The sequence below is a fragment of the Emys orbicularis genome, chromosome 4 (genome assembly GCF_028017835.1).
Source record: "Emys orbicularis isolate rEmyOrb1 chromosome 4, rEmyOrb1.hap1, whole genome shotgun sequence".
Lineage (NCBI taxonomy): Eukaryota > Metazoa > Chordata > Testudines > Emydidae > Emys > Emys orbicularis.
This window is the reverse complement of record NC_088686.1, coordinates 108,445,886-108,466,395: the sequence shown is the minus strand read 5'-3', so window position 1 is coordinate 108,466,395 and position 20,510 is coordinate 108,445,886. Positions and strand designations below refer to the sequence as shown.

Sequence of the window (20,510 nt, the reverse complement as noted above, 5' to 3'; positions counted from 1 at the left end):
TCTCCATATTGATCTGTCTTTATAAGAGCTTGATGGCTGGTGGGAATGTTTAGCGACCTGGTCACACTGAACAGGAAGGGCTTTTACCTTGTGTTTGATGTCCGAATACGTAGTCCCGTACTTTTGTTCCAGATATCGGTAGTTGTAGTTGGGAAATGGAGACGGTGTTGGATAATTCCCAGACTTCCATAGTTTCCACAGGTTTAGTGCAGCTATTCCCAGCAGAACAAGTGCGCCAGTCACATAGATTCCTATTTCCCACCCGTGCGGACTCTTTATGACTAGAAGAGAGGAGAGTTATTGTCAGGAGTGGGGTCCGGGGCAGAGATATTAAACCAATCTCTCAGTGATGAGGATGAGAACTAATGTGTGGCAGAGTATCCTGCATCCGCCTGCCGCAGGGTTTCTTACACCTTCCTCTGTAGCATCTGGTGCTGGCCACAGTCAGAGACAGGATACTGGACCAGAAGGACCTTGGGTCTGATCCAGTCTGGCAATTCCTGGACAAGATATCTAGTGACAGCATTTCACTTCAGAGCAACAGTGCCAGGCTTTTAATGGGGAATGCTGCTAAGTAAATTCATAAAGAGGATTAGGTATCATCGTTAAGTGAATCACAAGGGTATCTGAAGTTACACTAGCCAAGGGCTCTCAATCCTCATGCTTCAGAGCACAGACTGATCACCAGCCAGGGCCAGGAAGGAATGCCCATCCCTGAATTATGGGGAAAAAGGGGGACTGAGCTCAATCTTCTTCTGAAGCATGTGGCATTGGCCACTGTCAGAAACAGGACACCAGACCAGATGGATCATTCATCCGCTCCTGTAAAATGGCAGCTCCTGTGTAATTGTTTCCCACCAAAGAGCTGTGATGCAAATCGCAATCGTCGTTTCACTCACTTATGAACGAATTTGTGCGTGGTCGCTTTCATATATTTCAGCCCCCACGCCTATACACAAAGTAAGCCAGATCCTCAGCTAATATAAAGTGTCAGAGCTCCATCAAAGTCAATGGAACTCTGACAATTTACCTCAATAGATGATTTTATATATATATAAAGTGTACAGAACATACTCTCTGGGTGTATGAAATACATTGTCCTTTCTACAAGGCCAGTTCCCAATGGGTTAGTGATGCCAAATGAATTTGGGAGAAAGCTTCCTATGCCTATCTGGCTATACAGAGAAAAATCTGCATTCTTCACTGTCAACCTAAGAGAATGCAGGAGTTTGCAGGTACATTTCACAATTGTTGCTGCATTGTGCCAGCATCCATCACATAAAATGATTAAATCTACATCCATCATTCAACATGCAACAAGAAATTAAATCCTTGTCACGCAATGCCACCATGAGATCTGTGCCTCCAGCAGTGAAAGTAGAAGGCTGGCCTTTTCTCTAATAGCAGACCCTTTTCTTACGACAACATTCTGGTCCATTGGCATCATCTCTTGAACAGTCTAAAAAATATACAACCAAGACTTTTTGTGAATATCATATTTGAGCAGAACCTACATCCACGCCCTGTCTCTGACAATGGTCAGTGAGGGATGTGTCAGAGGAAGCCATAATACTTATAAAATAGATCTAATTGTGATAGAGTGGGGAGAGAAGGGGAGTTTTTCCTGATCATGGCTGGTGATCAGCTTGGGCTGTGAAGCATGAGGTATGCTGTGGTCACTCCTCTTCACACTGACCAGTACTGTCTCATCATTATCTTGTACTTCCCTTTGTCTCTTCATTTGTACTTAGATTGTAAACTCTTTGGGACAGCCCAGGGACCATCTTTTTGTTCTGCTTGTACAGTCCCAAGCTCAATGAGACCCTGATTCCGGTCTGGGGTGCCTAGATTCTACTGCAATACAAAAATAGATGGATCGATAGATGGATTAGATGAAGATGGTGTGCCCTTTTGATTTTTATCCTAGTGGGTGTATCATGATTCATTATTTCTTGTGTAGCACTTGGGAACCCTAATCATGGACCAAGATGCCATTGTGATAGGTACTGTACAAACACAGAACAAAGACAGGCCATGCCCCAATTACAATCTAAGAAGTATTGCAAGTTTTATTCTGTATATGGCCCCCATACTTAGAGCACTTCAAAATATCAATGAATTATTCTCAACACCCCTTAATTCTCCAATTCCTGGCTTACTACACAGTGGAGGGTTTATTAAAACTAACATTCCAAACCACTGGTACGCACCGACTTCACTTTAATGTTTTTTTGGGGGGGAAATAATCCCATTTTGCAAAGGTTTCCAATTTAGTAGCCTCAGTAATGCCCTGCAAAAGTGAGTTCTACAGGTGTATACGTTGTGCTCAGAGTACTTCCACGCGGAGCTCTCAGAACTGGTCACTGTACCAGTCCCATCGGACACCCAGAAAGGCAGCTGTTCTCTGTTCTCCAGCTGGGAGAATTACAGCTCAAATCAATCCCAAACAATGTTCCCTAGTGCTTGTTTAGAGGTACTCACCACTGATGCGGTATTCAGCTATATTACTGTCCATGTCCAGCTCTATTACTCTCAGCTAGAGAGACTGCCTGAAATGTACAAACAAAAGTAATCAGGAGAGGAGAAGCACACAGAGAAGAGGGAGGTATTTGATCTCTCACACAAGAGCATTTCCAATCAGTCAGTCACTGGATTTAAATTCTGCCCCGTGACAGATGACCAGATGATCACAGTGAAAAACCAGGGCTTCTGCCACAGGGCATGCACAGGGAAGGGTCTTGGTGAGCATCAGGGAGATGTGCTTGGAAGGTTTAGCAAAAAAAGGTTGTCCATTTCTCCCTCTCCTCAGCCACACAGACTCTCCCTGGCCTGCTGCGCTGCATGTGAGGTGCTGGTTCAAAGATTGTGTGGAGGAGGGGGAAGGAGGGAGACACTGGAAACCTACCTGAGAAGAAAGGCAGAGTGTCAGCCCCTGACAGATCTGGTGGCAGAGGTATCTGCCCCAGCCTATTGTCAGTTTCACAGTTCAGCTGGCTGGCACTTTCTTCAGATGTCCAGCACGCAAGGGGCTTTACCAGAAACAGGGCCGATCCCTGCAACACCAGGATTGGCTTCCTGATTTCAGGGGCACATGGCATTCTATATGTGACCAATGTAGGGATGGGCTCAAACCAAACCCTGGAGTCAGACACCCCAAAACTTTCTGGGTGGTTGGAATCCAAACCCAGACCTCAATCTGAACACTGGACTAAACCAAAACTTTGTATATGAAACCTACATGTTAGGGAGCTCCAGCCCCAGACCTCGATTTCTCTTTAATTCAGGAAGGGGGAGATAGAGCACTAGCATTAGCAGAGAGAGGGTCTGGGCACTGCAGCTCCTTACTCAGAGTCTGCTCAGTTGCAGCTGTGGCTGTTGCTGGACTACAAGGCCTGGGTTTGACTTTCTGTCATGCGGCCCAGAGAGGGGCTGGATGCTGTTCTGGACCATCTGGAGAGAGCTGGTTTGCACTTGACATTATAAGTGATGCACAATAGATACGTGGGAATATGCCTGTGACTATTTATAGACCTCACCCACTTCCATGCCCCTCCCCACTCCTGCAAAAAAAAGGTTTTTTTCCAATGAAACTCGCCTCCCCCCCCTCCCCAACTATAACAAAATGTAATTTTGGTCGACATTTTTTTCTTTTCAATTAAAATAGTTGTAAGCTTTTGTTTTGGTGGGGAGAAAAAAAATCCCACTTTGACTCCTCCTTCCCTTCCCCCCGCCCCACAATAATTTCCCCCTTTTCACCACTGGGGGGGGCGGCGGGAAGCATGGGGAGGACAGGAAAATAAAGGAATAAACAGAGAAGCTGGGTTTCCCCTCCCACAAAAAATATTATTAAACAATTTAAATGAAATAAAAAAATGGTTTCTTTCATTATTTTCCTATGAAATATACTCACCTTTTTTCAGCCACCTCTGATGATTTATATAGGGCTAGTACCATCCAGAGCCCCTCACAGCTCATATTTTACCCCTATTACTTCTCCACTCGTATGCACGCAACTCCAGACAGCCCCACAGATCTCGGGAATAACAGGCCTTCTTAGACCACCAGGCTATATTCCCCTCCTCCAGCTGACCCTCACTGGGGTCTGCACACACTGCTACACAGTGCTATTTGCCGCAGCCCATTGTAAGGGACAAAGGGTAGGCAACCACCCCAGGGGAGCACCAGGGGCATCTGGCCATAAAGAGAGACACTTCCTCCCGAGGCTCCCGTTTCACTAGGAAGAGTCATTTGGGTCACTCCTTTATGGGGTGCAGCATTACCCCTCCCTCCATGCCCAGTCAACTCCACTGGCTAATGCATAGTGGGGGCAGAGTCTCTGCCTAGTACATCTCTCCCCACCCATCTGGCACGCAGTCCCTGCATTGCTCCAAGCACCTGGAGCTAGTGTTGTGAGGATAAATACCTTAAAGGTAAGACATTTCTCAGGTACTATCATAACAGGAGCCATCTAAATACCCAAGGTAGCTAGGATTGGGTTGGAAACTTCATGAGCACATGGCTTCCAACCCTTAGCATGGGTTTTAGTCTGGTGGGAAATTCCATAATAGTGTCCCGGGGGCATTCCAGACCTTCCCCTCCTGCAGCGCTGCACGGCATGCAGGTGGTCTCCTAGGGAATGTCTTGATCAAAACCTGTCTCGTGTCTTGGTCAAAGTCCAACAATAGAGTTCATTGATTGCTCGGTACCTTGCTAAACTACTGCGCTATAAACTGCCAACCGGACTCTGATTTACCAGTCATTGCTGAGGTCTCCTTTCTGTGAGGAAGAAAAATTACGGCCCCCTTCCAGCTGATGGATGTTTCGGCAGGATTTGGCCCACTTCTCTAGGCCTTGGCCTCCATATGTCCTTAGAGCTCTGCTGCCTTTCACAGGGGATCTCCACGCTCCATCATCTTCCCCGCTTTCCCCAGCTCTCTGGCTGATGGAAAGGTGATGGGTACTTTCTGTTTGCTGGCGCTAGGCATGCTTGTCATGGTTCTCTGCCCGTCGGGAGACCTTAAATTTAGATCACTCTTCCACAAACAGTCAGGAAGGAGGGACTTGTGCTAAAGTCACTGGACTGTAACGTGGGGATAATAATACTTCCTTTGCCTGTGTCTATTCAGATTGTAAGCTCTTCGGAGCAGGGGCTGTCTCTTCCTAACTGCATGTACCACACCTAACACAGTGAGGCTTTGTTTTCACAAATGTTTTGTGACGCTCTGGAGCTGTTTTCACCATGTGAAGAAAGAGCAATTGTTTGGACTTCTTGAACCCAGCTGGTGAAGTGAGTCCTACCCCCTAGTCCTTTTAAATCTCTCTTTGGATGGACTCCTCCAGGTCAGAGCCCACTGGGGGCTTATTTTCCCAGCCTTTTCACCCCACCCCCACCCCTTTTTCACTCTGTTTTTAATCGTACATGGCTGTTGCACTGTTCAGCTTCCTCTCTCACTGCATCTCATATTTCACCATTGTTTGGCTCCTTGCTAAGTCTAGATGGCTCTGTTTTGCAGAATAGACAGCTTGCCAATTCAATAGGGGGATCAGCGTTTTTCCTAAATCACTCCAACGTATCGATTCTGCCATACCCAGTCAATAGATTCTTGCAGCAGGGGCTGTTTATTACCTCTGCGGCCTGGAGGAATTTTCCCACATGGTGCCTGGCTAATTTGCTGGGAGCACTCTAAATTCATGGACTCTGCTACATTTAGCTATGCAAGTGCCCTTGCCAATACACTCACAGTACAAGGCCTATTGCCGATTATTAGAAGATGCCAATAGACAAAGCCCCAAACTTTTTAGTTTATATGCAGGGGAGAACATTCCCTTAAAACCTCTGCTTAAGAATTCTGACTCCATGACCCTCCTCAGGGCAGGCTCTGGGCTCCCAAGAAGCTAAGCTAGCAGGGGTGGATTTGGCCTGGTATGTTTACTCTGCCATTGCACAATGCCATTCTGCTTAGCAGAGTCAAGTCCCTCTTGCATTGGGGTTGCTAGTTAATCGTTATTTTACATGGGTGCTTGATTGCTCAAGTAGATTCTTTCCATTGCCAGTGTTCAGCTCCGGTGCTCAGGAAAGGCTTGTGGCTTCCAGCACTGGTGTTCCGTTGTGTTATTCGTCTCACTGCGTCAGAAAAGATTAAACTAGACAATGAGGAAAATTCACAGAATGATTAGCCTGTCAGACACTATCCACATCCCAGAATGCTTTGCGTAGTCATCCTTCTACAGCTGGGCCGGGCCCGGGGCCTTCACGGAGTCACATACGCACATTAAACTCTTCCAAGCACAGAGATGTCAGTGCTAGGAAGCACCGCTAGAATATCAAGTGGATGGAATTAAATCTCCAGTTGCACCAGGGTTAAAGTAAAAACTTGTTTGGCATCCCCAGAGGACCGTGTCTATAGGTGGGCTGTAAACTGCAAAGCTACTCTGAAGAATAAGCAGCTCTCGAAGGAAAAACATACATGAAGAGCTGGAAAAAAAACTGGTGTCACTTGAGCTGCACTCATTCAGAAGAAAAAAAATCTCCCTGCTACCAATGCCAAGTCATAATGCTACGCACCTTGGCTCCATGGGATAAGCAGCAGTCAAACTTTGCCCTCACATAGCACTTGACACACAGTACAATGTGCCCGTGTAGTAACTAAGACTGATACCGACTCCTTCTGGGGGCGTGAGCAAATTACTCTGCCTCAGTTTTCCCATCTGTAAAATGGGGATTTAGCAAAGTATTGTAATCCCCATTTTATGAAGGGTAAATCTGCAGCAGGGAGATGGGTAACTGATTTGCCCAAAGTCAGAGAGAGAGTGGAATTCAGGAGTTCGTGGCTTCCAGTGCTGTGCTCAGACCAAGAGAGATCACGTCTGTCTCAAAATCAACACTTTTGGGTCTGGACTGTCCTCACATTATGGTAACGGCGGTCATGCTGCAGTGAGTACAACCATTGCTGCTGCTGGGGCTGCTGTCTGGAAGCCTCTCCCTAGGCTGCCTGTGTAATGCCTACACAGTGGGTAATGCCTACACAGTCGGTGGGTGGGATTGAACCGGGGACCTCTGAAGCTTAGTGCATGAGCCTCTATTGCATGAGCTAAAAGCCAACTGGCTGTTAGCTAAGACTGTAGAGCAAACTCATTAATCTCTGTCTCTTCTAAGTGGTCTCGGTGACACTAGATGGGACAGAACACCATACCCATGAGGTGTGTGGGTTACACCTGCAAACCCAATCGGAGAGACAGAAATTCAACAAAACCCCATGGAATGAGTCTCTGAAAAATAAAACATGCTAGCAGGATAAACACCAGGCTCCTCTTTCTAATTGACATTTAAGTTTGGCAATCAGTTCCAACTCACCGAGTGGCACCTACAACGGCAAGCTGCCAAGGTAAGAGATTCCCTTCGGTAAAACTCAAGATGAGGCAGGGTCTTTTCCACCCCTATCCTATAACCTTGGCTGGTTGTTAAAAGGCTTACGTTGCAACTGAATCACAAGTGCTAAAGAGCAATGGGAGTGAGGCAAGTCTGGCTGTCCTACACCTGAATGTGAAAGACTGGTAGCACTGTTCCAACCCCCCATCCCGGAGCTCATCCAGTAGAACTTGGCCCTCTGCTTTCCTGGGCAGAGCAGGCTGATCTGTGCGCAGTGGACAGACATGCGCTAGAGACTTAGGTGAGACTGTGCTAAACTCATTTCACCTGTGATCTGATTTGAAACAGTCTACTGGGAATGGAGCACAGCATAAGGCTAGGATGCTGGCATACTGTTCTGCTTAGTACAGCCCTCAGCTAGAATTCAGAGGGAACATTTTAATGCCACAGGTAGCACGGGTGGAACATTTTCCATTACGCTGGGTTTTTTTTGTTTGGCCTTTTTTCCTAAACTGATGTTTGTATTCCTCAAAAATTTTCCATGTTTTTAAAGGAAAAATCAGAGTTCTCAGTGAAAATTCCTGCAACATTTTTGGGGAACCCCCCCCCCCCCCCCCGAAGTGTTTCCTCTTTCAAACTTTTTCACTGAAATTCTTACCCAACCAGCTGTAAGCCTAAGGCTAGAAGTCTAGCAGGTTTCAAATACAGCTCCAGAGAGAGAAAGACAGAGTCCCTTTGGAGTTTCATGTAGGAACTGGATTATTTTTGTATGGTCCTGGCTGCATAAACGTTGGATTTCAATGCATGGGCAAAAGAGGCTGGGGCGGGGGGTGGAATTCGTGGGGAACTTGAGCATTTTGTATTAATTAAGCCCCTTTCCCCGGAGCACTTCACTGAGTCACTTTGTGGCTTTCCAGCTCTCCCCTTCAAACCCCATCCTTTGAGCCCAGGGATTACGGAGGAGAGGAGCCTACGGGGCCAGCTACTTTTCCATGCCCTGCAGTGAATACAGGATTGTCCTTACAGAACAGACAGCCTGGAGATTTAAGGGCCAAACCCTCCAGCTAGTGTAAATAGCTCCATCAACTTCAGCTACGTTGATTCACTGCAGCTACAGATCCAACCCCCCGGATTAGAGTAGCTCAGACTCTCCCTTGGGCATTTCAATGAAACGCCCGCTCTGGGGCTCTCAGAGCTGAGTGTGAATTCCTGCTTTCCTTTGGAGCTGGGTGCTGTGGTGCGAGACCTCCCTGGTGGCTTTGCTGGTAGGGAAGGAGTTATTGTTAAATCTTTCCATCCCTCTCAACCAGCCCCATTATTTTATCCTGACAGTATGTGTCACCAGCAGTTTCAATAAAGCGCCGGCAGAGCCAGCAGAGGCTGATGACAATCTAATGAAGACAAGGCGGTTGGAGCTGGATCCTTGTTAGTTTTCTTTATGAGCAGCTGTAGACTGGGGAGCAGCGACAGGCATGGAGAGCGGAGCCAGGGAAATCACATTCCACTTGCAATGGAGAAATAAATAGCTTGTGATTTGCAGGAGGAGGAAAACAGCCCCCTGGGAGACATCCTGGCACTAAGGGGCAGTTAAATGTCCCCTCGGGAATGGAGAGCACAGCCCCCACCAATACGCTTTGACCAGACCAGCTTCCCGTGAATCGTTTTACCCTCAGCACTGTCTTCCCATTAGAAGGGGTTTAAACTCTAATACATTGTGCAGGGATATTGTCTTCTTATTACTTGTATTGTGGTAGCACCAAGAAGCCAATCACAGACCAGGACCCCACTGTGCTAGGCACTGTACAAACACAGGACAGAAAGATAGCCCCTTCCCCACAAGCTAAGATTCTGTGTAGTGAGCCCTCATTCCATCCCCTACCCCACATATCAATCCCACCAACTCACCTACCACCCTATCTGCCACCTTGTCCACAGACCCCCCAAAACAGCCCTCTGCATCTACCTCCCAATTACTAAACCTTTTTCCAGTCGTCGTCCCCCAGACACAACCAAGCACTGTGCTCCAGTGGCCTGAGCATGTGGCCCTCCTGCACTGTAATCCCTGCTTTGCCATAGCTTCTCCCTGCAGTCTTAGGCACGTCACTTTACTGCTCTTCCTCAGTTTCCCCACCTGTAAAATGGGGATAATGGCACAGGCATATTGTGAGGATAAATACATTAAACATTGTGAAGTGCTTAGATACTATAGTGATGGGCACCTGATAAATACCACAGACTGAGACACAGAATGCAGGAAACTGCCAGACTGGACTAAAATAACGGTCCCCCAGTCCATTATCCTGTCACCAGGTGTGCAGAAACCCCCTCCCTGTGCCTGGCTATGGGGGAGATATCAGCCTGAGCCCCAGCGGCTGGTTAACTTGTGCCTTTATGGGAACGTTTACACGCAAAGCTCTCTCTCCTTTTCTGCCGCTGCCTGATTCATCCAGTCGTGCATTCATCTAGTGTTTGTGACCTCGGGAGGGCTTCGGTGGCAGAGAATTGTGGGAAGGAAATCCATGGCACAGAGTGAATCACAGCAGAACAGGAAAGCCTCTAGAGAGAAGGGAGCTTCTACTGACACCCGGGTAGCTGAGTCCACAAGCAGCGAGGTGAAAGCCAGTGGCAGGGTATTGGAAATCAGGGCTGTGTGTGCTAGTTGTTCCAGTCTGCTGAGGGATTCTTTAAATACAAGGGGCCATTCTGCCCTCACTTGTAGGGATGTAAATCTAGAGTAACTCCTCTGATTTCCCCAGCAGGTATTGACTCCCAGCATACGCATTTGCTAAAGACACAAATGTGGGTGGATGCCTCACTGACTGACAGCCAGGCAGGTGGAGAATTCCCTGACCAATCCTGCTCTGTTGTGCTCAGGACAGAAAGAAACTGGCAGCCATAAGTGAGCTGATTCCCACCTGTGTTTACACCTTTAAGAAGTAACTGAATCTTGTCCATGAGTACACTGAGATTTCCTGCTACTCCACATACCCAGTGCATGGTGTAAATAAATAATAGGCTCTATGAGATTTTCATCCAGAAAGGAATCGACAATCGATGCCTATTGACTGTTCAATACGGACAGGCCTGTTTTTGACTTGCAGAAACCATGGTTATTATTCAAGTGTGGTACAAACTCCTAATAAAGGCTCTGGGAAGAGAGGGCCAGATTCTCAACTGTTGTAAATCAAGTCAATGGAGCTATGATGATTTTCAGTTCACTCTAAGAGCTGTGGGTGTATTTGAACTGTGTGTGTATATACAACATTTGACCAAGGAAAGAAATCCGCAGAGCTCCACAGAGCACAGCAGGACAGGTCAGCACTAGTTTACTGGGAAGTATATTTGGTTGTTACATGGCAGCGGTGTACTTGTCCCCTGAATGATCATTATGCCAGGACATACCCACAATGATTTCCAAGATAACGGAGAGGGAAAGAGGCAGGAGTTTCAGCATGTGGATGAGTGGCTAGGCAATGGACAATTCAATGGTAGTCAATGCGCTGGCCTGTTAGTTCTCAATTGATTGGAGCTTCCTATTGATTTCAAATTTAGTGGGGATGGCTCCTGGACTAAAATAGCACGAAAGTGATTAGATCAGGCCAGTCTGAGATGCAATGTAACAGCAGAACCGAAGGAAATTGAGAGCTGGAGAAGAAATTACGAAAGGACAGCCCACTTCAGAATCCTTCCCCTCTGAGCACTTGCTGCTGGGAAGGCCCATTGTCAGAGGCCTCACAGGGTGACTCTGCTTTGGCACCATTGACAGCTTTCGCTCCCCCGGTGGAGAATGTCCAACCTGACCCAGTCTGCTTGATCAGAACCTTCTGAACAAAACCAGGCAAAACTCAGTGGCATATTGGTTTTGAACCTGAACCCAGGGTGGGAAACCCATGCAAATCTAACCTAATCGATCCAGCTTCCACAACCCCTTGTGAGCCAAAACTACCAAGCTCCAGCCAGCTCTGGAACTTCTGCTACCCTCTAGGGGCTGCAGCAAATGAAGACTGTGTATCAGCCTTAATATTTCTGTTCCTAACTGGGATTCTCCATTAGCTGAGGTGGTGGGGGCCTGGGCTTTTGGAGCAGGAGGGTCTAGATTCTAGCCCAGCTGATGACAATGACCTCTGTGAGAACATAGCATTGTTACAAAGCCTTGGAACGAAACAGGAGGGAGAGTCACAGGCCAGAAGCTAGGTGCAGCAACAGGGCAGGGTGTGAGACCATGGGCTGGACTAGCAAGGGGACTGTAAGTCAGGACAGAAGTGCATTGGCAGAGTTGGGTGGTGCACCCCATGCCCAGCACTACTTACCCACTCTTTTCACATGCACTAAATTCACTCCCAAATTTTCAAAGAAACAGGACTACTTGCAGGAGACTTTGCCCGGAACAGCACATACCCGAAATCCCTGCCTTTCAGAGCAACAGAACAGTGCCCACATTGTGCCGTAGGTATGGATTTCCACTGAGCAAACCACAGCCATTCTGGATGTATCACACCAAGTCATTCTATCAGAGCGAGTCACGGAGATCCACCTGCGAGGGCAGCACTGTTCCAGTGCTCTCTACGGGAATAGCCAAACACCTACTGGATAATGACACTGAGTGGTAAGAACTCCCAGCGAGAGGTATCTTTTTCGTGTTGCTCTGGAAAGTGTTGTACAGTCTATTATGTTACTGCCTTAGTAGCACAGGACAGCCAGAAAGGCAGCTGAGATACCAATTTTCTTTAGAGTGATTGTTAGTATTAAAATTATATCCCCATTGTGCTGTACAAACACAGAGTGAGAGAGTCCCTGTGCCAAAGAGCTCACAGTAATATAACTGTGATGTTACTAAATCTCCGGAAATACCTGGCGTCCTCACTGCCTGGCATGCAAGAGGCAATAACTCACCTATGGAGTCCAGAGGACAGGTGGCGCTGAGCCGGGGGTTGGCTGATTCAGGGGCATTCAGGTCCTACCTGAAACTTCAGCCACAAGAGGAATGGCACCTTTCCTGAGGGGCATCCTGCTTTCAAAAATGCTGGTTCAGTCCCACACACCAGTGAGCTCTCAGGCTCCCAGCAGAGACTGAAGGGCTGAGATGCCACAGCCAAGGCTGCTCCTTGGCTGGAAGCACTGGAAGGAATCTCATGAGACAGCCTCTTCTCAGGAGATTTCCAGCCCGGATTTGAGGACCCACGGGACTTGAATATACAGCTGCTAAAAGCAGAGGGGAGCTCCCACCTCATTCTGCTCCCTGGACTGGCTGAGCAGTGCTCCCCCACAGCACCCCCCTCCTCTCCCTGTGAGAGGCAGGGGGTACCCGGAAGCAACCAGACTCTCACCTGTATGTCCCTTCACCCCAGTAAAGGGGGTTCTGCCTGTCTGAGGGGGGAGGGGACCACTTGTCTATCCACTCTCCTTAAAGGGTCCTGCAATGGGCCGCAGATACAGATCAGCAATAACTTCATCTCGTCCTTCCCTCCTCCTTCCATCCATCTCCCCCCATCAACACCGCATGCTCCCCCCATTGTCCGCCCCCACCCTCCTATTCTGGGCAGGCCATTCGACGCCCAAACACTACCCCAGCCTTGCGTTCATAGTCCCAGCAGCTGCCCAGCTCACCCCCCGCAGCCAGTGCCACTGACTGGGATCCACACTCCAGATCTTCGCATGATGTTCTAGATACAGGTGCTTTCCCTGTAGCACAGTCCTGCTTTCACCAGCTCTCCCCTCTCTATTTCATCCCACACCTCAATTGCTGTTAAAAGACAAGAGAGCAAATGAAAGCAGCAGAACTGGCTAAAGGAGGACTTCCCCATAAGGGGGTATCTGCAAGCTAGCAAGTATTTCATGGCTGTACCCTATATTTGTGTACCACTTTCCTGAAAGCACTTCCCACATGATTCCTTGAGGAGGCCTTCCTGCAGCCTGGCCCATCACTATCCCCATTTCACTTATGGGGAAACTGAGGCACACACCAGTCAAGTGACTTGCCCAAGTCACCCAGCGGATCAGTGTCAGAGCCGGGTACCCTAACATCCTAGTCTCCTGCCATAACCACTAGGCAACCACCCCCTTATACAACAGGAATTCCCTCTGGCCAGCAGCCGAAGTCACTGCTTCCCCTGTCTTCCTCTTTGATACGAGTTCAGCCCTTTGAGTTTCTCCTTCCCAGCTCAGCTCCCCTCCCTGCAAGGCAATCACAGCCCCATTTCCACACAGCGAATTCGGTCTGAAACTCAGCACTATGGTTTCACTGCAGGATCAACTAGGAAAGAGAAGCCAGGCTGGGGGGAGCAAAAAGCCTGCGTTAGATTTTCTTGTGGGCTTATGGTAGCATAAGACAGGCCTTGAGTCTCAGATGAGGCCCCAGCTGTGGAGAGTTTGCTGAGCGGGGAAGCTTTGCTATACAAAGTGCTCGCAACGTGGATTGGGTGGGGGCCACTGAAGCCAGGATGGTGGGGGACACACCAATTCAATTGCCTCCGTGGCCTGGGTTCCCACAGTGCAAAGCCCCAGCTGCAGATTAAAGGTGCCCTGCCCCCCAGCAGAAACCACCTGCCCACACGTGGGGTGAAACGTCCCCGGTGCCTGGGGCTGCTGAAACTAGTGAACGTGGCTGACGTGCATTCGGAAGGGGGAAGAGGAGGAGACAGAACAGATGAATGGCAAGTGCCCAAGTGTGGAAGGGCTTTGTGAAGGGAGAGTGATCTGGTGCAGGGTTCATGTCACAGCTGTCCCTCCTTGACACTGAGCATCAAACTGGTGGCCAGAAGCAGTGCTTAATTTATAATGAAAGAGGTGCCGGAGCTCAAGCAATTTTTTTTACTTTCATAAGTGATGTGGAAACCCAGAGGTGCCGGGGCTGAGCCCTGGCACAAACTAAGCACTGGCTGGAAGTGCACAGGCAAGCACCCCCTGAGGATAGTCCAGCTGTTAACCAGTTCACTAGCCCTACTGTGAGCAACGAGGGGATATTTCCCACTGCCAAAATGGCGTTTTCTTGCCCAAATTCCCTAGGGCAAACACCTGTCACTAGAACCTACCCCCATATTTTCCATTGTGGTTCACACCAAAATCTGCATCCAACATGCATGCAAACAAGAAGGCAGTTTCAAGAGTTCCCTCTTGCACGGTGCCCAGGGTTCCATGCATGCAAAGCAGGACTTGCCCCGTGGTGGGATGCAAACACACCCAGAGAAGTTAAATGCAGCAGTGTCTGGGAGAGCAGTGTGGAGGTGTTAACAGGAGAAGCTGTGGAATAATTTATCTGGGGAGATTTAGGATTTTCCCTCCTTTAAAAATGGAACCCTGACAGACAAGAGCCAATCAGGTTCAAGAGAAGCCCGGAGGGCTTCTCACAGGTGCACAAGGACTGAAATTCTTACAAAGGAGCAGCCAGCCCTCCTCCAGGAATATCTGAGCTTGCAGCCATTCCCAAGAGATTCCAAGCCAGTCACATGCCATCACGGTGCAGGCTGGCCTCTTTCATTAGAAAGTCTCTGAAAAATGGATCTGCATTTTCCCCAGCTTCTGCAGGTTGACGGGGCAGTAAAAGGGAGATAATGTGACCTCTGTGCATCTGTGTGCAAGACCCAGCCTGCACAGTTCTAGCAGCACCTGTTAGTTACATACTGAAACCCCTTTAATTTAGAACGCACTGAAACACAGCACATTCAGAGGGCCAAATCTCAGCCCTGATCCAGCCCCTTCATGAGGCTTTGGCAGCTTACAGGGTGCATAAAGTTCGTTTACCTGACCTCCTGGGCAGTGTAGATCTGATTTATCTCCACCTCTTTGTGGCTACCCCAGCTGGTGGACCAGCCCCTTGAGGGTCATTGTAACCAGAGGCAATTTACTGCAGCCTCAAGGCTACTCTAAACTGTGACAGACTGAACCTGCCCCCAGCCAGCCCCAGAGGACGGGGATAAATGTGGTGTGAAGCCACCTTTGTCCCCAGAGGACGGGGATAAATGTGGTGTGAAGCCACCTTTGTCCTCAACTCCCCCCAGCTGAGGAACCACCCCTAAGATATTCAATGTTTCTGAATAGGGAAGAAAGTCCTCTCTCCTAGCAGCGTTTCTACAGCACCCACCACCAGGGGCCCTGGATTCCCACACAGAGATGTGATAATCCACTAGCCATTCAGCATTTCATAGAATCATAGAATATCAGGGTTGGAAGGGACCTCAGGAGGTCATCTAGTCCAACCCCCTGCTCAAAGCAGGACCAATCCCCAAGCAGATTTTTACCCCAGTTCCCTAAATGGCCCCTCCAGGATTGAACGCATAACTCTGGGTTTAGCAGGCCAATGCTCAAACCACTGAGCTATTCCCCCCCCCCAGCGCGGGGTTCACACAGGAAACTGGAGCACTCGGCTCTCCCCCGGGGAAGAAGTTCTAAGCAATACTATGAAGGCAAGTATCTAAACCCCTGACCGCGTCCAACCAGGGAGCGCCTCCCTGGAGCGAGCACTGCTCCTCCTCCTCCTCCTCCTCCCCGGAGATCCAGCGTCCCAGCAACCCGCTACCTCGGTGGTGCACTGACAGACCGCACCTGCAGCCCCGTCCCCGAGCCCCGCAACATACACCCCGATCCGCGCTGGGGTGGGCAACTGTGAGGGGAGCCCCCGCGTAGCCATGGGGCAGCCTGGCCAAAATGCCTCCCTGGGCCACGGGCCGGAGCTGAAACTTCGCAGGAGGCTGAACCGCCGGGGGAAGCGGGGACTCTGGCTAGTCATGCCCGGCCCTGGGACTGCTGGGACTCCCCCCCACACACACGCCGGGGCAGCCAGTGGCTGCTGGGCAAGGGACCGCACCTGCCTCGGCGCGGTGCACGCAGCGCGCTGGGGCCGGAGCGAGCGGGCGGGCGCTGCACCGACCCCGGGAGCTGCCCTCCCGCCGCAGCCGCCCTGGGCAGCTCCTTGCACCGTCCCCGGCTACTCGCTTGGGGGCTCCACAACGCCCCGCTCGCCTCTCTGCATGAGGCGTCCCGGGGAGCCCGCCCCGCGGGAGGACCCCAACCAACCCCCCCGCACCGAACCAGTCCGCCAGCCAGAGCCGGGAAGCGGGCATCGGCTGGGCCAGCAAACCCCGCGGCGGGGGGGGCGCAGGGAGAAGCGCTGCTCGGATGCCGCCGCTTACCTCGCCCGGACTCTGGTGCAGCGCGGACCGCCTGCAAACTCCGCAGCTGGGCTCGGGCGCCTCACGGAGCCAACCCCCGCGGCCTGGGCAGCCGCCAGCCCCGCGGCATCCTCCGCCGCCCCCTGCCAGAGGAGCGGACTGCGTTTGTCCAGGAGCTCGGCGCGCCCCCTGCTCCGACCACACACACGCGCGCCGCGCTGCTGCTGAGCCTCGGCGCCGCTCGGTGTGTGGCTGTGCCAGCCCTGCGCTCCTCCCCGCCCACCCCCGGACTGCAGGGTCCCACCCCCGCGTGCCCGGCGGGATCCCAGCCCCCAGGGCTCACAGGGGAGGGGAGGCAGCGCGAGCCTTCTGTGCCGTCCCTGCAGTCACCCGCTCCGCTGCGAGCCCGGCCTGGGGAGAGCAGTGCTGGGGCATCCTGGCTGCGTCGACGTGTGGTGGTGGCACTTGGTGGTGGCAGCGTACCAGGTTTTAACCTAAGCTGGTAGAAATAAGCTTAGGGGGGCTTTCATGCGGGTCCCCACATCTGTACCCTAGAGTTCAGAGTGGGGAAGGAATCCTGACAGAAGTTGTTCTATACCCCCTAATCATTTTGGTTGCCCTTCTGTATACTCTTTCCAATTCTAATATATATTTTTGAAATGGGGGTGACCAGCACTGCATGCACTATTCAAGGTGTGGGCATAGCACTGATTTATATAGTGGCATTATGATATTTTCTGTGTTATCTATCCCATTCCTAATGGTTCCTAATGTTCGGTTAGCTTTTCTGACTGCCGCTGCACATTAAGCAGATGTTTTCAGAGAGCTATCCACAATGACTCAGAGATCTTTCTTGAGTGGCAACAGCTAATTTAGACCTCATCGTTTGGTATGTATAATTTGGGATTATGTTTTCCATTGTTCATTACTTCACACTTACCAAGATAAAATTTCATCTGCCATATTGTTGCCCAGTCACCCAGTTTAGTGAGATCTTTTTGTAACTCTTTACAGTCAGCTTTGGACTTAACTATCTTGAGTAGTTTTGTATTGTCTGCAAATTTTGCCACCTCACTGATTACCCCTTTTTCCAGATCATTTATGAATATGTTGAACAGAACTGGTCCCAGTACAGAGCCTTGGTGGACCCCACTATTTATATATAAGAACATAAGAACGGCCGTACCAGGTCAGACCAAAGGTCCATCTAGCCCAGTATCCTGTCTACCGACAGTGGCCAATGCCAGGTGCCCCAGAGGGAGTGGACCAACAGGCAATGACCAAGTGATCTCTCTCCTGCCATCCATCTCCATCCTCTGACAGACAGAGGCTAGGGACACCATTCTTTACCCATCCTGGCTAATAGCCATTAATGGACTTAACCTCCATGAATTTATCCAGTTCTCTTTTATCTCTCTCCACTGTGAAAACTGTTTATTCCTATCCTTTGTTTCCTATCTTTTAACCAGTTATTGATGCATGAGAGAACCTTCCCTCTTATCTCATGACTGCTTACTTTGCTTAAGAGCCTTTGGTATAGGACCTTGTCAATTTCATCATGGTAGGTGTGAAGTAATGAAGAGTGGAAAACATAATCCCAACTATACATACAAAATTGTCCACATGCTTGTTGACCCCTGTCAAGGCTGTATCCCCACTTTGAACTTTAGGGTACAAGTGTGGGGGCCTGCATGAGGACTTCTAAGCTTAACTACCAGCTTAGTTCTGGTCCGCTGCCACCATTCCCTTCCCTGGGAAGCTTTGAGAAACCTTTCACCAATTCCCTGGTGAATACAGATCCAAATCCCTTGGATCTTAAAACAAGGAGAAATTGACCCTTCCTCCCCTCCTTCCTTTCACCAACTCCTGGTGAATACAGATCCAACTCCCTTGGATCTAAAACCAAGGAAAAATCAATCAGGTTCTTAAAAAGAAGGCTTTTAATTAAAGAAAAAGGTAAAAATTCTCTCTGTAAAATCAGTATGGAAAATAACTTTACAGGGTAATCAAACTTAAAGAGCTCAGAGGACCCCCCTCTAGCCCAGGTTCAAAGTATAGCAAACAAAGATAAACACTCTAGTAAAAGGTACATTTACAAGTTGAGAAAACAAAGTAAAACTAAGACGCCTTGCCTGGCTTTTTACTTACAAGTTTGAAATATGAGAGACTTGTTTAGAAAGATGGGGAGAACCTGGATTGATGTCTGGTCCCTCTCAGTCCCAAGAGCGAACAACCCCTAAACAAAGAGCACAAACAAAAGCCTCCCCCCCCCTCCCAAGATTTGAAAGTATCTTGTCCCCTTATTGGTCCTTTGGGTCAGGTGTCAGCCAGGTTACCCGAGCTTCTTAACCCTTTACAGGGAAAAGGATTTTGGAGTCTCTGGCCAGGAGGGATTTTATAGTGTTGTACACAGGAGGGCTGTTACCCTTCCCTTTATAGTTATGACAACCCCCTCAAAGAATTCTAGATTGGGGAGGGATTATTTCCCTTTACAAAAGCCATGTTGACTCTTCCTCAACATATCATGTTCACCTGTGTGTCTGATAAATCAGTTCTTTACTCTAGTTTCCATCAATTCAGCCAGTGGTACTGAAGTTAGGTTTACCAGCCAGTAATTGCCAGTATCGCCTCTGGAGCCTTTTTAAAAAAATCAGTGTTTATATTAGCTACACTCCAGTCATCTGCTACAGAGGCTGCTTTAAGCCCTGGGTTACATACCACAGTTGGTAGTTCTGCAATTTCATATTTGAGTTCCTTCAGAACTCTGGGGTGAATGCCATCTGGTCCTGGTGTCTTATTACTGTTTAATTTATCAGTTTGTTCCAAAACCTCCTCTACTGGACACCTCAGTCTGGGACAGTTCCTCAGATTTATCACATAAAAAGAATGACTCAAGTAGGGAATCTCCCTCACATCCTCTGCAGTGAAGACCAATGCAAAGAATTCATTGAGCTTCTCTGTAACAGCCTTGTCTTCCTTGAGTGCTCCTTTAGCACCCTGATCATCCAGTGACCCCAGTTATTTTTTTGGAAGGCTTCCCGCTTCTGATGTACTTAAAAAAATTGCTGTTAGCTTGTGTGTCTTTTGCTAGCTGCTCTTCAAATTCTTTTTTTGGCCTTTTTTATACTTTTGCATTTGACTTGCCAGAGTTCATGCTCGTTTCTATTTTCCTGAGCAGGATTTGACTTCCAATTTTTAAAGGATGCCTTTTTGCCCCTAAGTGCCTCTTTTAATCTGCTGTTTAGCCATGATGGCATTTTTGGTCCTTTCCCCCCCCCCCCCTCTATTTGGGATATATATATAAAACTATATATATATAGTTTGAGCCTCTATTATGGTGGTTTTAAATAGTTTCCATGTCATTTGCAGGCATTTTACCCTTGTGACTGTTTCTTTTAATTTCCATTTAACTAGCTTCCACATTTTGTGTAGTGACTCACCGAAGGTCACCCAGGATGTCTGTGGCAAAGCAGGGATTTGAACCCAGGACTCCCAAATCCTAAATTAGTGGCTGGACCATCCCTCCTCCTAGATCTGGGTCCAAACTGCTGCTCTGCCCCATTGCTACTGAAAACATATAAAGAAGTACATTCCCAAGACTTCCGTCCCCTTGCTTACACAACGCCCATTATTTCACCCAATTAAATGTTTTCTTGCTGATAAGGAAGGCCTGTAAAGTTTACTCATAGTCTTAAACCTGCACTGAAATGATTTCTAACTTGGATAAAGTATGTGGGGAAACAAATACCGCAATTAGAACAAAGGCTCTTGAAGCTCTATACATCCAAGATTCAGACTTGGCATGGAGCTAACCCAGAGGCACAATGCCGCAGCCTAATCAATGTTGTCATCACTGTTCAGTGGCAAACTGCTCCCACAGCGAACACCCAGCCCTCTCTCTCCTCTCCCATCCTCTATGTTAGAGCTGGTCAAGTTCTCTGCAGTGAATCTGAAGCACTGAGTCCTTTTTTCTGTTCCCATGGTACCCACTGAGATTGGATTTTTTAAATTGTATTTTATTTTTACTAATTTGT

General features: G+C 48.9%; 1 protein-coding gene across 3 annotated transcripts in view; it reads right to left on the bottom strand.

The window, feature by feature from the left end:
• The window catches only part of SYT12 (synaptotagmin 12), a 41,944-nt gene extending 39,429 nt beyond the window's left edge, over nt 1–2,515 (bottom strand). Inside the window, exons 1-3 of one of the 3 annotated variants that reach the window (XM_065404182.1) lie at nt 2,482–2,515; nt 1,421–1,459; nt 88–281 (exon numbers count right to left, since the gene is read on the bottom strand). In XM_065404182.1, the coding sequence (XP_065260254.1) occupies nt 88–281; nt 1,421–1,459; nt 2,482–2,515 (267 nt within the window). Of the gene's footprint in view, nt 1–87; nt 282–1,420; nt 1,460–1,577; nt 1,633–2,481 lie in introns of those variants that run through there. The other 2 variants (XM_065404185.1, XM_065404183.1) reach the window with 2 other exon arrangements.
• Nucleotides 2,516–20,510: the final 17,995 nt, after the last annotated feature.